General features: G+C 42.1%; 1 protein-coding gene across 1 annotated transcript in view; it reads left to right on the top strand.

The window, feature by feature from the left end:
- Window positions 1–16412, top strand: part of LOC126458444 (phospholipase A2 group XV-like) — a 104416-nt gene extending 88004 nt beyond the window's left edge. The window contains exon 8 of the mRNA XM_050095507.1: window positions 16306–16412. Coding sequence (XP_049951464.1) covers window positions 16306–16355 — 50 coding nt within the window. The 3' untranslated portion in view covers window positions 16356–16412. The remainder of the gene's footprint in view (window positions 1–16305) is intronic.
- The last annotated feature ends 1636 nt before the right edge of the window (window positions 16413–18048 follow it).

The following is an 18048-nucleotide window of genomic DNA, read 5'->3' as shown; positions in this document are numbered from 1 at the left end:
TTACTATCAGTTATTTAGAGAGTTAAGATGTAATCATGCCTTATCTCATTTGTGTCTGAATGCTTATTTGGAGGGACATGCCACATGCCTTCCCACTGTAAATAATGTAAACGGAGTGACTAACTCCCACAGGGCAGGAGACTTTGGCCATATGTCTTGTTTGTTAGGCAAACCAGAGAACACTACCCGCAAGGGCACGCACCTTGCTTGACGCAACTGGCAATTGTGTGGATCCCTAGCTGTCTACGCTGTTCCTTCACTTTTCAATTTTGCAGCTTAAAGCCCTTGTTCCCCCCCTCTTTTCCCTGGCGAGAGGGTTAAGCAGAATTATTTCACAGCACTGCTACCTTCTAATTTTTCCTGACATCGGAGTTAAGCAGAGCTGTTTCTCAACCAACAACACAAACATACATTCACACACTAGTAGACCCGAATATTTGACACTGTCCTCCCACACTAACAGTTCCCACTGTCAAAACTATGCAATTTTCATAGTCATGGGCAAAGAGATGCCCCACTCCCAAGCCAGCTAGCCCGTGGTTTGTGACTGATTTTACTGTATGGCTCACGAACTGCCCAAGAAGTTTTCTCGAAATTCCACCACCCATCTTCATATAGTATTGGTAATTACCTGCACCCATGAGCAATTTGCTACATGATCGTTACGTTTCAGCAGACTCACACCTGTGCCCCATCTATCTTGTTTTAAGGACATCATATATGTTCCCCAAGGTGCTATGTAGTCAATTCACTGCTGATTAAGACCAGACCTGTTTTGATCCACAGTAAACCCAGTTTAGTAGAGGCCAAATTCCATTGACTTGGTTCCTTACTCTCCTGCTAGGCTCGGGTAGGCGACTGATTCTGCTGTGGAAGTCCCTGTGGATTGTACGCCCTACTGCCGTATTAGTCACTGCAGATATTTTTTGCCCCCCCCCCCCCCCCCCCCCCCCCCCCCCGTCTTTTTCTTATCCTATTGCTGGGTCAACGTTTCTATTCTGTCTTTTTTACTTTCTCCTGTCAGGAAAGGGTAGCTTGGGCATGCCTTCCGGCAGGATCATGAAAACTAATGTAACCCTGTATATTAGACATGCTTTTCCAGCCATTTTATAGAGGTATCGCTCATCCCTTGATTGCAGTGGCCCATTAACTACTTCCTGAGGTATTACCGTTGGAAAAAATCTGCATTTCAGCTAGTTATCTGAGCAAGTGTCTGATCACCCAGTGGACATGTGTGTTCGATCTCATATCTTTCTCCCCTGCAACTGAGTCAGTTTTCTCATCCTGAATCACATAAATACATTCATCAAGTGCAGAAGCCCAAAAATATTAAGTTTCTGTCCTGCAACTAATCAAGAGTGCAAAGTACAGTCAGCCCAGTAAACAGCATCAGTATGCCTTATTGCCTCTCATTCTTAGACCCGCCGCTTGCTTCCTGTGTGGTACAGTGACGTAGAGAAGCAGCCTTGAAGTCATCTGCCGCAAGCCGCTCTGACGTAGCTGCCATGCTGACCCTGGAGTCATCTGCCGCGCACCCCTCTGACGTAGCTGCTGCACTGGCCAACACCCACATTACTAGTGCTACCATGATATTAACACTTTATTGCTATGAACACAATTTCCAGTCACAGACATATGACATAGAAATCTCAAACAGCGGATTTCTAGCAAACAGTTCTTATTGTGATGTTATCACACTACTTATAACTTTTCATGCCAGATGGCTTACTCTATCAGTATTCATGCCCATTTACCTATGTTTTTCTACCTGAAAGTTCATTTGTGATTCCTTTGTCATCTGAATTACCCACTTTATCTAATATATCAAATGATCATCTTTTAACGTCAATCAAAGACCTCTTAAAAGGGGCTGATGAAGCAAAGTGGAGCTGCAACCATCAAGTTATTTTCAGCATTCAAAAGAACTCCTGATTGTGGGAGGTGACTCAGTTCTTATGATTATTTGTAAAGTACAAAAGAGAAGAGTGCATAGAAATGTGTTTGAAACTGAGTGAAAAAGTTGGTGGCAAAGGTGTTCTCATGGAATCTGATGAAAATATATGGGAAAACGAAACATGGGAGAGGATATAAAGTGAAAGGAAAGTGGGTATTTGGAAGAATAGAATGAAGAAGCCACATGTGTTTTTTGAAAGTTGTTCCATGGCATATGAACGTGGTGCTACTAAATGTCACATAAGAATATATCCTTCTTGGAACTGCAGTAATTTCTGTTTCAGATCATATAACTATTTTAATCATGAAAACTTGAAGCATATGACTGTGAATCACGAAGTGACATTCAAGGAACTGAAATGGCTACACATATAAATGGTACTGAAGACACCTGGTCATCAATAAGGAGTTGGCTGCATGGGTCTATACAGTGCACAGACATATTTGATGGTTATTTGTTAAAATATATGTGGTAGGGAAGATGGAGTGAGGAGTACGACATGTTTATGCACTTTACCTGTGCAGAATTACTCCACAGGCACCCTCATTTGATGGTACTGGATCATCTCTTCATAGCAAAGGAGCAAGCCGAAAAGGATGCAACACAGTTGTGTGTGGGTGCCCTGGTGTGAGCATGCTTTTTTGGGTGGACTCCTGGTTGGATTTGGCGGTCCACTGCAGCTCAATAGCGCACAAGATGATGCACAGGCACAGCAATCAGCTTTGGTTGCAGCACTCCACACAGATGTCTTAATTATCGAGAGCGCCACCGCAATAGAGCGCCACTGCAATAATGACAGCCCTGCACTGATTGCTTCAACATTTATTGCAGATGACAGAATCAGATCCTGCTATCTCACCCATTACAGGGGATCCGCATCGACATCAATAAGGCATAAAAAATGGTTCAGATGGCTCTAAGCATTATGGGACTTAACATCTGAGGTCATCAGTCCCCTTAATGTGGCTCCTCCACTGGATGAACCACCAGGGCTGCCAGAAACAGCATCAGTGCAGCCTGCTTCTGAAGCTCCCACTCTGGCCCCAGAGTCCATAGCTCCGGTTCTAGCACCATCGTCGGAAGTGACCACAGTGACTTCCTCAACCATCTGTTGCTATCCCACCATCCTCCTCTGTATCAGCACAGACAATTTTGGCCCTGTGTGTCAATTACAGAAGTGAGGGATTTTGTAAACACAGCAGATTTACTGATGCAAGATATGGACCTGGGTGCTGCCAGGATCTCTGGCTGACACATCACATGGGACCAGCTAGCTAGCCAATTTAAGTCCAAGTGGCCATTTGCTTACTCTCATTCTCTGCATGTCAGCCCATGCTGTGTTCTGAACAAATCAATGCTTCTCTAGTCTACAACAATATATTTATAGTCTCTGTCGTATAGTATAGTGGAATGTTCTCATTGTTGAGCAAGTCAAATACACTTGCATGTGAGATTGCTATAGTGTAGCTACACTTTGTTGCCTACAGACTGATTACTTATTCAGTCAAGCAAACTAAGTATTTCATGGTTTCCACCAGAGTCTTATCAGTAACACCACACCTGTGTTACCATACAGCTACTGGTCTGCACCCACTTTAACATATATGCACAGTAAATTAGATGCATGAATTTTATTGTGACTCAAGATGATGATTTTTTAAATTTTTCTATTGTGAACTTCTTGACTTCAGTTTCACATAGCATTGTACTTACATATGTCTCATAAATAACTGTTACCAAAAAAAAAAAAAAAAAAAAGTAAAAAAAAAAATAACATTGAATTACAGCTAGCTGCTTTATTGGATAGAGAACACTCCTGTAACCAGAGCAACCAAAATAGTTGGCATGTCATGCTCAAGATACTGAAAAAGGCCACATGTAATGGTGAGTTGCAGTATGACTGATATACACTGATTATATGGTATGAGCATGCAAAATCTACTCAAGGTGATGCATCGCATGTTCCAACGGGGCAATTTTCAGATAGATGATGGAAATAATCTCTTGTGAGGATGCTTACAAGCAATGAATGGGGCTCACTTCTAATGATACAGGAATCTTACTATCTGATTGTTGAAAAGGGATCCTGCATTAATAGTGAGAAGTATTCCTTGTCATTAATGCAATTTTATGCTTTCTCATGAAATAACATCATACTGTCGATATCACTTTATTGGTGATTGAAAATAATGAAACGGGTGAATGGTGATCTTGAGGAAATAGCCACATTTATACTTATCTTCAGCATGGAGGTTTTATCAGAATATGTCAAAGTTGGTTTTTTAAATATTGTATATCAATATACATACACACAGGAAATACAAGAAAGGCAACCACTCACCTACAGTGGACTGATGTGTGGTGCATAGACACAAGCAACAAGACACAGTATTAACTAGCTTTCCCACTCTGGCACTTCTTTTGGCTAGAAGTATACACGTTCATGCACAGAGCCATACAGGCACCCAAAGGCACACTAACACAACTACAGGAAAACCAATTATTAGAGAGCAGTTGTCTTGTGCTGATGGATGTGAGGAGGAGTAGGGAAGGAAAGGACAAAGCAGGGAGGGGCTAGGGGTGTAGTGCAAGGCAGGTGCAGGAAAGGCAGATAATTTAGCAGCTGCACAAGGAGTTCTGTGTTCAGAAGAGCTTAAAGAGATATAGTGAGAGGGAGAGGGGGGAGCAAGGGAGGGAGGAAGAGAGGAACATGGAGACAAAGAGGGAAGCAGAGATGCTAGAGAGAGTGGGAGAGGGATGGGAAGGGAGGGATGGAGGGAGAGGGAGATGTGGGGGCAGGGGAGGAAAAATAATGGGAGAAGGCTATGTATGATCCGGACAGGGAAGGAGTGGTATGGACTGTGACAGAGGAGAATATGGAAGAGGTTGTGGCTGTGGGAAATAGGTTAATGGGGGTTAGGACAGGGGGATTGCAAGAAGACAGGTTATGCTGGAGAAACAACTCTCACCTGCATAGTTCAGAGAAACTTGTGCTGGAGGGGAGTACTGAAATGATCCGAATAATGCAGCACTTGTTGAAGACATTTTTGCTGTGGTGCACAGCATGTTCGGCAACCGGTCTGTCGTTTGTCACAGTTTGGCTTGGCCATCAAGTGAGTAGTCATTTGGTTACCTGTCCATGCTCATATAACATGCTACATAGTAATTACAGCATAGCTGATGTATAACATGGCTGCCTTCACATGGGGTCCTGGCTTTTACTGGGTAGAAAATACATGTGGCTGGAATGTGGTGAGAAGTAGTGGGTTGATGATGGGGCATGTCTTACATCTAGGTCAACCTCAAGGCAATGACCCATGGGGTGTGATATTGGAAACAAAACAGGAGCAGGGATGGACAAGAATATTCTGTAGGGTCGTTGGGTGGTGCTGCACAAATTTGGGTGGTGTGTGTAGACTTTTGGCAAGGATATCCATCATTTCAGTGCATGACAAGAGGTAGTCAAAGCCCTCGTGAAGGATGTGGTTGAGCTTTTTGAGGCCAGGGGGACACTGGGTGATTACAGGAGTTCTGGTCAGAGGCTGGCTAACAGGGTCGTGGTGTAAGAGGAGAAGATGGCACAGGGGATCTGCGGATGTGGCGTCCATGGGTGACAGCTGTCAAAGTAGAGGTACTAGTGGTGGTTGGTGTGCTTCATATGAAGAGACATATTTATGGAGCCAAATGAGAGATGGAGATCAATATTTAGGGAGGTGGTTTGTTGAATTGATAAGGACCAGGTGAAATGGATTTGGGAGCAGGTCTTGGGACTATGGAGGAATGGACAAAGATTGCCCTTGCCATGAGTCAAAGTCATGAGAACGTTGTCAATAAATTTGGACCAGATAAGGGGTTTTAGGTAATGACTGATAGGAAGGATTCCTCCAGATGGCTTGTATACATGTAAGCAGGTGGTGGTGCCATGTGAGTACACATGGCAGTATCACACATTTGTTTATAGATCTGACTTTTTACAGTTGCTGGCAAGTTATTGAAAATGTGTGTTCCTGAACAATGGACACTTTTCTGGGCCAAAGTAAATGACTAAGTCTACATGAAAATCATCCTTATTTCTAATAGTGATTCAACAAACTGGACTGTTGGTTCAAAACAGGGATACTTTCTATTGGCAAATTTCATTAAGGAATAAATGTATTGGGAAGAAGTAGTTAGCATCCCTCGTTCCCTAACAGGCCTGTGCAGAATGTTCTTGTGTTCATACCTCAAATAATTCTCATTAGATGTTTTTGTACCTGGGAAAATTCAGCTTGGATTGACCAAAAAAGAATTATATATATATATATATATATATATATATATATATATATATATATATATATATATATATATATATATATATATATATATATATATATAATGTATGTATGTATGTATGTATGTATGTATTAGAGGGAAACATTCCATGTGGGAAAATATATATAAAAAACAAAGATGCTGTAACTTATCAAACGAGAAAGCTCTGGTAGATAGACACAATAAAAAACAGACAAACACACACACAAATTTCAAGCTTGCGCAACCCAAGGTTGCTTCATCAGGAAAGAGGGAAGGAGAGGGAAAGACGAAAGGATGTGGGTTTTAAGGGAGAGGGTAAGGAGTCATTCCAATCCCGGGAGCAGAAAGACTTACCTTAGGGAGAAAAAGGACAAGTATACACTCGCGCGCACACACACACATCTCCATCCGCACATATACAGAGACAGGCAGACATAAGTAAATGCAAAGAGGTTGGGCACAGATGTCAGTCGAGGTGGAAGTACACAGGCAAAGGTGTAGTTGAGTGACTAGTGATGTACGAGGGGCAGCAACTTGAAATTAGTGGAGGTTGGGGCCAGGTGGGTAATGGGAAGAGAGGATATATTGAAGGGCAAGTTCCCATCTCCGGAGTTCTGATAGGTTGGTGTCAGTGGGAAATATCCACATAACCCGGACGGTGTAACACTATGCTAAGATGTGCTGGCCGTGCACCAAGGCATGTTTAGCCACAGGGTGATCCTCATTACTAACAAACACTGTCTGCCCGTGTCTGTTCATGTGAATGGACAGTTTGTTGCTGGTCATTCCCACATAGAAGGCTTCACAGGGTAGGCAGGTCAGTTGGTAAATCACGAGGGTGCTTTCACACTTGGCTCTGCCTTTGATCGTGTACACCTTCCGGGTTACAGGACTGGAGTAGGTGGTGGTGGGAGGGTGCATGGGACAGGTTTTACATTGGGGGCGGTTAAAAGGGTAGGAGCCAGAGGGTAGGGAAGGTGGGTTGGGGATTTCATAGGGATGAACCAAGAGGTTACGAAGGTTAGGTGGACAGCGGAAAGACACTCTTGGTGGAGTGGGGAGGATTTCATGAAGGATGGATCTCATTTCAGGGCAGGATTTGAGGAAGTCATATCCCTGCTGGAGAGCCACATTCAGAGTCTGATCCAGTCCCGGACAGTATCCTGTCACAAGTGGGGCACATTTGGGGTTCTTCTGTGGGAGGTTCTGGGTTTGAGGGGTCAGCGGGACCCATCTCCTCTTCCTCAAAATCGCCCTCTCCAAACCTTCCGGGAATATATCACTTCCAGCCTTGCCTCTCAATCTTTCTCAAAAAACCTTAATCCTACTCCCAACATCACCACAGCTGAAGCCTAGGCTATTCATGATCTGAAGGCTGACAGATCCATCGTCATTCTTCCGGCAGACAAGGGTTCCACGACTGTGGTACATGATCGTCGGGAGTATGTGGCTGAGGGACTGCGTCAGCTTTCAGACAGCACTACATACAAAGTCTGCCAAGGTAATCCCATTCCTGGTGAGCTTCAAGGAATCCTCAGAACCTTGGGCCCCCTACAAAACCTTTCACCTGACTCCATCAACCTCCTGACCCCACCGACACCCCGCATCCCTACCTTCTACCTACTTCCTAAAATTCACAAACCCAAACATCCCGGCCCCCCATTGTAGCTGGTTACCAAGCCCCCACAGAATGTATCTCTGCCTACGTAGATCAACACCTTCAACGTATTTCATGCAGTCTCCCATCCTTCATCAAAGACACCAACCACTTTCTCGAACACCTGGAATCCTTACCCAATCTGTTACCCCCGGAAACCATCCTTGTAACCATTGACGCCACTTCCTTATACACAAATATCCTGCACGTCCATGGCCTCACTGCGATGGAGCACTTCCTTTCACGCCGATCATCTGCAACCCTACCTAAAACCTCTTTCCTCATTACCTTAGCCAGCTTCATACTAACCCACAACTTCTTCACTTTTGAAGGCTAGACATACCAACAATTAAAGGGAACAGCCATGGGTACCAGGATGGCCCCCTCGTACACCAACCTATTTATGGGTTGCTTAGAGGAAGCCTTCTTGGTTACCCAAGCCTGCCAACCCAAAGTTTGGTACAGATTTATTGATGACATCGTCATGATCTGGACTCACAGTGAAGAAGAACTCCAGAATTTCCTCTCCAACCTCAACTCCTTTGGTTCCATCAGATTCACCTGGTTCTACTCCAAATCCCATGCCACTTTCCTCGACGTTGACCTCCATCTGTCCAATGGCCAGCTTCACACATCCTTCCACATCAAACCCACCAACAAGCAACAGTACCTCCATTATGACAGCTGCCACCCATTCCAAATGAAACAGTCCCTTCCCTACAGCTTAGGTCTTTGTGGCTCCTACCCTTGTAACCGACCCCAGTGTAAAACCTGTCCCATGCATCCTCCCACCACCACCTACTCCAGTCCTGTAACCCGGAAGATGTACACAATCAAAGGCAGAGCCACGTGTGAAAGCACCCTCGTGATTTACCAACTGACCTGCCTATCCTGTGAAGCCTTCTATGTGGGATTGACCAGTAACAAACTGTCCATTCACATGAACGGACACAGGCAGACAGTGTTTATTGGTAATGAGGATCACCCTGTGGCTAAACATACCTTGGTGCACGGCCAGCACACCTTGGCACAGTGTTACACCGTCCGGGTTATCTGGATACTTCCCACTGGCACCAACCTATCAGAACTCCGGAGATGGGAACTTGCCCTTTAATATATCCTCTCTTCCCATTACCCACCTGGCCTCAACCTCTGCTAATTTCAAGTTGCCGCCCCTCATAAATCACTAAAATACATCTTTGCCTCTGTACTTCTACCTCGACTGACATCTCCGCCCAAACTCTTTGCCTTTACATATGTCTGCTTGTGTCTGTATATGTGCGGATGGATGTGTGTGTGTGTGTGTGTGTGTGTGTGTGTGTGTGTGTGTGTGTGTGATGCGAAAGCTTGATATTTGTGTGTGTGTGTGTGTGTGTGTGTGTGTGTGTGTGTGTTTATTGTGTCTATCTACCAGCACTTTCCTGTTTGGTAAGTCACAACATATGGTATGAAAATGAGCATAGTATTCCAGCATTTTTATTTTTGCATTACCTATGTCTGACAATATTTACATTGCAAATAAAGATTTCTTTAGGTTCTTCAGCAGTTGTGTGGTATTCCACTTCCAGTTGAATTTACCATTAACCATTTACTATTAACCTGTAATTGCCAGAATTTAAAACTGTCAACGTGTCCTATCTCTTTGTCATAATATTTTAGGCATATACCAGTGGAAAACCTCTTACAAATTCTAAACTGCGTGTTCAGCATTTCTTCTTCTTCTTCTCCTCCTCCTCCTCCTCCTCCTCCTCCTCCTCCTCCTCCCCCCCCCCCCCACACCAAATATGACCCTCACTACACAAGTGTTCCCCCCCCCCCCCCCCCTTCCTCTCTTCTCCCACCCTCCAAAGCTTAGTGACATAGAATTGGCTAGGAACCATTTACTAGTGTTATTAACTGATCTTTCTAATATTATAACTGATTTATTATTTATTGCAATGTTTGAGTCATCTGCATCTGGTGAGTTCCAGATGAAAGGTCATTGATGTATGGAAAAGAAGTGAGAGCCTTAAGATGGAACCTTGTGTGACACCACATATGATTAGCTTCCAGGTGTATGATGCATGACACATGATACATGTCTGTTTCCTAGTGACACCCTTTGTTTTTGTACGTCTGGAGCCATTTGGTAACATTTCTTGTTACAGAATAATATTCAAATTCACTTAAAAGGATAATGTGATTCATGCATTAAAATGTGTTTGATATGGCATAAAATATACCAGTAGCCTGTAATGTAATGTCTAATGATTTACGTACATGCTTGCTGTATATGTAGATAGCCTTCTTAGTATCAGAACCCTTCAAAATTCTGAACAGTGATTTTGGCAATGCATTATTTGTTGTCTGATGATTAAGAAGCCAATTGTATACTACCTTTTCAAAAATTTTTGAGATAGCTGACAAAAGTGAAACTGGACGGAAGTTTAATGGTACTTGTTTCTCTCCTTTATTAAACAAAGGCTTAACATCAGCATATTTCAACCATTCACGATATGTGCGACTGGCAAATGGCTGGTTACACAGATAACTTAATGTTACTATACTCAGAAGAACACTTTTTAATTAACTTAACTGATATTTTATCATAACAACTAGAACTTTTATTTTAAGCATTTATAGGGGACTAATGGTGCAGTGAGGGTCATATTTGTATTATGGAAGTTATTTGTAATTGAATATGTATTCAATGGCAGAGTCTACTGAACCTGAAATCACCATTCCTTTAGTAACAGTAATGAAATCCTTGATATAAAGTTTTGCAACACTGCACACGTCTGTTAAGAATGTATAATTTACTCCTAGTGCTCTCTCCCCCTCTTCAGGTCTCATTCAACCAGTCTCCTCCTTCACTATATCCCATATTTATTTTTATTTTCAGCCATAATGGCTATGTTTGTGAACCGTGACTTTGTGGGATAATTATTTATTTCAAGTTTCTGCTACCAGTGACTGGTAGCAGAAACTTGAAATAAATAAATATCCCATATTGTCTTTATTTTTTTATCTAAAGTGATCATCTTTTTATTGTAATGCATTTGCTTTGATGTCCACATCAGCTAACCTAATTGAGAAGTTTATGGAAGGAATTAAGATGAATGATAGTATTACTGAGTGTACAAAATTCTTACTGAAAGAGTTTATGAAAACATACATTAAAATTACCTACAATCACTATTTATCTCTACTTTTTTTGCTGTTAAATAGGTCAGTATAGCTTTTAATTTTGTATTGTAGTTTAAATTCAGTTATTCATTAATTAACTAATAAAGTTTCCAGAAAGACTAATTATCCCATTGCAATCAGTGGATCAAAAACTATTATAGGGCTATTAAATCTGTATGAAACTTAGCAGGAGTACAATAAGAGCAGCTGGAAAAATTCCAGCTTGTTGTTTCCAGGTCATGTCCCAGGTTCACTGTCTGTCACTGTTGGAGTAGAAGAACAATGATGAACACAGTTTCTGAGTCTGTCCTGTCCCAGGTTCACTGTCTGTCACTGTTGGAGTAGAAAAACAATGATGAACACAGTTTCTGAGTCTGATGGCATGGGGAGGGTCCAGTGCCACCGAGGTTCCAAGTGCAGCCTTCACCCAAGATTTCTTATTTTCTTTCTTAATTGCTTAAAGGGTTAGGACCCTTGCAAATGGTTTTCTGCTGTGAGGCTAAGACCTGAAGAGAAGCAGGCAGTCTTGGGACAACTGGCCTGTGACCCTTCAGCCACTGGCTGATGTTGGTTTGCTGGTCTGCAGGTTTCCAGGTAGCGGGCCCCCTAAGAGAGCCTTTCATCAAAAGAGGCCGAAGGAGGATGCTGCTTCTCTGGATGGGTGAAGGGAACCAGAAGAGAAAGGTGGCCCAACCTCCCCCATGGCCTGATTTACTTATGTGACTACCAGGAGTCAATGCTGAGGGAATGGAGAGAGTACATACTTGAGATACTGCCAGTGGCTTGACTACCGTAGGGATGACATATTTGCGATTAAACATCTTCCAAACTTTAAAGCATGAAAGGGGATCAGGGACATTACTTTCATGGCTTATAAGTACCTTGACTAAGGTAGCTTACTTCAGGGATTGGGGCTGTGGAGGAGGAGGAGGAGGAGGAGGAGGAGGAGGAGGAAGGGAGGGTCATACTATGTTCACTGCAACTGACGCAAAACGCACAGAATGTTGGCTGTTCACAGGGGAAATTTTTATGAAGCAGCCAACCAATCTTAAAAAATTGGATTGTTTGTACAACAGGAAGACACACCTGAAACATTGGCATTTAAAGTACTGCATTGGAAGTGGGAAATGCAGTTTCAAATCATGACAGCAGACATAAATTTCACATACTCAGGAAATGAATTTCCCGTAAGAGGAATGGTGAGTGCTCTAGAGTCAAACTTGTTATTTGGTGGACCATTAGGTACACAATGTACATAGTGGATCTTTCAGGTTTTTGTGCAATTGCTAATCTTTCTCTTCACCTATGTTAACATCTATATCTATAATCTGCAAACCAGTCTGAAAGTTTATGGCAGAGGGTACATCCCATTGTACCAGCTATTAGGGTGTTCCCCTGTTTCATTCACATATGGAGAGCAGCAAGAGTGACTGTTTACATGCCTCAGTGAGTGCTGTAATTAAGATAATCTTGTCCTCATGATCCCTATGGGGGTAATAGGTAGGGTGTTGTAGTATGTTCCTAAAGTAACCATTTAAAGTCAGTTCCTGAAACTTTGTAAGTAGGATTCCACTGGATAGTTTATGTCTATTTTCTAGAGTCTGCCAGTTCAATTTCTTTAGCATCTCTGTGAGACTCTCCCACAGATCAAACAAACCTGTTACCATTTGTGCTGCACTTCTCTGTATATGTTAAATATCTCATATTAGTCCTCTTTAGTAGGTGTCCCACATTTTGCGCAGGATTTTAGGATTGATCATTTGAGGAATTTGTAAGCAACCTCCTTTTGTAGACTGATTACATTTCCCCAGTATTCTACCAATAAACCGAAGTCTATCAATTCCTTTCTCCTTTTCCCACAACTGAGCCAGTATGATCACTACACTTCACATCCCTAAAAAGTGTTACACCCCGGTATTCATATGAGTTTATACACTACTGGTCATTAAAATTGCTACACCACAAAGATGAAGTGCTACAGACACGAAATTTAACCAACACGAAGAAGATGCTGTGATATGCAAATGATTAGCTTTGCAGAGCATTCACACAAGGTTGCCACCAGTGGCGACACCTACAAAGTGCTGACATGAGGAAAGTTTCCAACCGACTTCTCATGCACAAATAGCAGTTGACTGTCGTTGCCTCATGAAACGTTGTTGTGATGCCTCGTGTAAGGAGGAGAAATGCGTACCATCACCTTTCCGACTTTGATAAAGGTCGGATTGTAGCCTATCGCAGTTGCGGTTTATCGTATCGCGACATTGCTGCTCGCATTGGTCGAGATCCAATGACTGTTAGCAGAATATGGAATTGTTGGGTTCAGGAGGGTAATACAGAACACTGTGCTGGATCCCAACGGCCTCGTATCACTAGCAGTTGAGATGACAGGCATCTTATCCGCATGGCTGTAACGGATTGTGCAGTCATGTCTCAATACCTGTGTCAACAGATGGGGACGTTTGCAAGACAACAACCATCTGCACAAATAGTTTGACGAAGTTTGCAGCAGCATGGACTATCAGCTCGGAAACCATGGCTGCGATTCCCTTGATGCTGCATCACAGAGAGGAGCGCCTGCGATGGTGTACTCAACGATGAACCTGGGTGCACGAATGGCAAAACGTCATTTTTTCAGATGAATCCAGGTTCTGTTTATAGCATCATGATGGCTGCATCCGTGTTTGGCAACATAGCGGTGAACGCATATTGGAAGCATGTATTCATCATCTCCATACTGGCGTATCACCCGGCGTGATGGTATGGGGTGCTATTGGTTACACATCTCTGTCACCTCTTGTTCGCATTGAGAGCACTTTGAACAGAGGATGTTAAATTTGAGATGTGTTATGACCAGTGGCTCTACCCTTCATTCGATCCCTGCGAAACCCTACATTTCAGCAGGATAATGCACGACCGCATGTTGCAGGTCCTGTACGGGCCTTTCTGGATGCAGAAAATGTTCGACTGCTGCCCTGGCCAGCACATTCTCCAGATCTCTCACCAACTGAAAATGTCTGGTCAATGGTGGCCGAGCAACTGGCTCATTACAATACTCCAGTCACTACTCTTTATGAACTGTGGTATCGTGTTGAAGCTGCATGGGCAGCTGTACCTGTACACGCGATCCAAGCTCTGTTTGACTCAATGCCCAGACATATCGAGGCCGTTATTACGGCCAGAGGTGGCTGTTCTGGGTACTGATTTCTCAGGATCTATGCACCCAAATTGCGTGAAAATTTAATCACATGTCAGTTCTAGTATAATATATTTGCCCAATGAATACCCATTTATCATCTGCATTTCTTCTTGGTGTAGCAATTTTAATGGCCAGTAAGTGTAGATTTCAACCATGACTCTCTGATATTGTAGTCACAGGATACCACATTTTTTTAATTTTGTGTCTTGCACAATTATACATTCCTATATATTCAAAGCAAGCTGCCAATCTTTGCACTACTTTGAAACCTCATCAAGGACTGGATCAGTATTTATGCAGTTCCTCTCAACAGTGCCAATGGTCTTGCCTCAGTGGTAACACCGTTCCCCAACAGGTCACTGAAGTTAAGCACTATCAGGCTTGTCTAATACTTGGATGGGTGACTATCCAAGTCTGCAGAGTGCTGTTGGAAAGCAGGGTGCACTCAGCCTTTGTAAGGACAGCTGAGGAGCTACTCGATTGAGAAGTAATGACTCTGGTAATGAAAACTGACTATGACTGGGATGGTTGTGTGCTGTCCATGTGTCCCTCTGCATCCAGCTGAAGATTACATGGCAGTCGGTCAGTAGCATTGGTCCTTCCAATGCCTGTTTGAGCAGAGTTAGTTCTTTCAGACAGTGCTTCATTATAGATAACTGCATCATCTGCAAAATGTTTGAGGTTACTAGTAATAGTGTCCACAAGATGATTAATATACAATCTTAACACCAAGGGTCCCAACACACTTTCCCAGGGCACATCCATAGTTATTTAACATCTGTTGATGAGTCTCCATCCTAGATAATTTGCTGTGTCCTCCCTACCAAAAATTCCTCAATTCAGTCAAAAATTTGGCTTGATCCATGAACAAATGTACTTTTGACAGTAAGTGTAGATGTAGTACTGAGTCAAATGGTTTTTGGAAATCAACAAATACTGTATCTATTGGACTGTTTTGATCAAAATGTTTCAGTATGTGTGGTGTTATTGGGCAAGTAGGGTTTCACATGATCGTTTCCAAATGGAGGGGGTCATTCTATTTGAGATAACTATGTTTGAGCTAAGAATATGTTCTAATGTTAAATCCTGGTGAAATATTAAGCCTTGTACCCAGTTCAGACTCTTATGGGATGGTGTGCTGACAGGAAAGTTACCAAGTTTCATGCAAGAGAGTAATGCTTGGAATGGGTAAGAATCCCTTCAGTTTAGTGAGGGAATATAGTATATTTTTCGGGCAATTCATATTTGTGTTTCTGTCACAATCATTTACTTCACTGACTAAATTAAAAAGGAGTGAGTGCTGTTACACTGTGTTTGTAAAAGGACCTCAATGCTGAATTCAGATTTCAGTGTTGAAACAAAACTTAGAAAACATCCTGTGTCCACGCTTATGCCGCAACTACATCTGAACACTTGCAACCTATCAAAGTAAAATATGGGATACCAGACCTATATACCCAACCAGTACACCATATCTGAGCCCTGTCACTAGTATTTGTATCATCTTAGGCACAGGCCAGTTGTGAAAACAGCCATGTCACATACCATCTCTACTGCTGTCTCATCCTCTCTAGTTTCTTAAGAAGAACGTAAGCAAGAGTTTAATTATTGTAATAAAGTTATTTAAATGTGCTTTAGCAGTTTTTGACTTCTTTGTTATACAGTGGGTGGTTATCTGCTCTTTTTCCATCCTTTTACAACAAAGTATATCAATCATTAGAACGATTACAAACCACTTCTTTAAAAATTGATGACCTTGAGTAAGCAATTGAGAGCACCACTTCAGATTGGTAGATGCTTATCACATGATAATTAGCATTACACCACAACATCAACTGCGTGCAGTATGAGAAAATGATCTCTTGTGACATTTGAGTACATGTGTCTACTGCCTTAGAATATGTAGGTAAGGCAAATATCAAGGGATTGATTCAATAGACTGTGTACAATGAAGCCTTAGTTGTACATTATCGATTACATTTACCTTGAAGCACTAATTGTAATGTCTCATTTGTTTTATTTGTTCATTTCCAGCAAGATATATGAGGCAAATTCCAAAACTAAGGACTGGTGGCCAATATTAAACTAATGGTACGCCTGAATGAAGTTTCATGTATGCAGCAATGCCTATCGACTCTTTAGGAAACTACTGCAGTGTCGTTTTTATACAGTAGTTGTATGTCAGTTGGTGAGAACAGACTGCAATGGCCAAGACAATCATAGATCCCAACAGTTGTGTAGCGCTTGGTGTGATTAGATTTTTGATGCCAAAAGGATCTTTAGTTGCTGAAATCCATAATTAATTATGCCTAATGTATGGACCTGAAACAATGAGGAACAAACAAGTTGTAAAATGGTGCTGACACACTAAAAAATTGCCACACAAATGTTCATGACAAACATCACACTGGTATGCCCAGTATTCAGACTAAAGACATAACTGATCAAGTGAACCAAAAACTCTGAAATGATTGGTGATTGACGATTAGTGGTCTGGCTAATGAATTGCAAAATGTTGCTTGAACCTCAACATACAGGACTGTCACTGAACAGCTTGTATATCATGAGTGTGTGTGTGATGTGGGTTCCAAAAATGCTCAATGATTAGCACGAGGAGCAGAGAATGCATAGTGCACAACAGTCTTTGCAATGCAATAGACAAGATGGAGATGATTTGTTTTCCCAGATTGTTACAGGTGATGAGATGTGGATATCATACATCAATGTAGAAGTGAAACAATAGTCAGTGCAGTGGTGCCATTCAAGTTCACCCAAACCAAAGCAGTTTAACCAATCTCCATTCTTGAATTGAAAAATTATGACTACCATTTTTTGTGGCAAAATGAGCAATATTTTATTGATTTCATGGACCATGTGTCAACAATTACAGCTGACATATGCTTTAAAATGCTGATGAAACTGAGATGTGGAATCCAAAATAAATGCCATGGGAAACTGTTGTCTGGCATAATCCCCCTTCACGAAAATGCATGCGCTCACAACACTGCCAGAACCAAGGAGAAATATTCATATTTTGCACTAAATGATTATTTCCTCTTTTTACATTTGAAAAAGTGGCTGGGTGGACTACGATTTCAAAATTATGACTAACTTAAGACTGGCATTACCATCTAGTTCAAATACCAGATAAGACTTCTACACAGAGGGGTTAAAGAAGCTGGTGCAGCAAAACAGAAAAAGTGTAGATATCAACAGCGATTATGTGGAAATGTGAAGTAGGTATGTGATGAAACATAACTGTCTATAAAAACCTTCTCATAAACTTATTTATAGCCAAATGGACTTTAGTTTCAGAATATGCTTTGTATTTCACAATGTATCACATCTGATTGAAAACTAAAGCAAAGAGTTAAGTAATAAAGCTTTTATCCATTCTGGATTTGGAACAGTGCAACTGTCTTGTTAAAGGTTTCAGGAATTACTGCACCAATCGCTGTTTTTTCCTCAATTTTTATTTATTCATGACCGGTTTCGAATCGCCTGGTGATTCATCAGATGAAACAATTTAATTTGGAGTATTGTCGGGGTCGTGCACCTGTGGCAAATATAGAGACGAAAAAGTGAGCACTGTATGTGGGAAGAATAGGGGGGGGGGGGGGGGGGGGAGAGAGAGAGAGAGAGAGAGAGAGAGAGAGTGTATGTGTGTGTGTGTGTGTGTGTGTGTGTGTGTGTGTGTGTGTGTGTGTGTGTTGTTTTGCTACCTAGCCAGGTAAAAGGAACAATGAATACACACAGAAAGTGTAAACTGAAGTTAAT

Source organism: Schistocerca serialis, chromosome 2 (genome assembly GCF_023864345.2).
Source record: "Schistocerca serialis cubense isolate TAMUIC-IGC-003099 chromosome 2, iqSchSeri2.2, whole genome shotgun sequence".
Taxonomy (NCBI): Eukaryota; Metazoa; Arthropoda; class Insecta; order Orthoptera; family Acrididae; genus Schistocerca; species Schistocerca serialis.
Note: the sequence above shows the minus strand (reverse complement) of the source record. Positions and strands in the feature narration are given on the sequence as shown.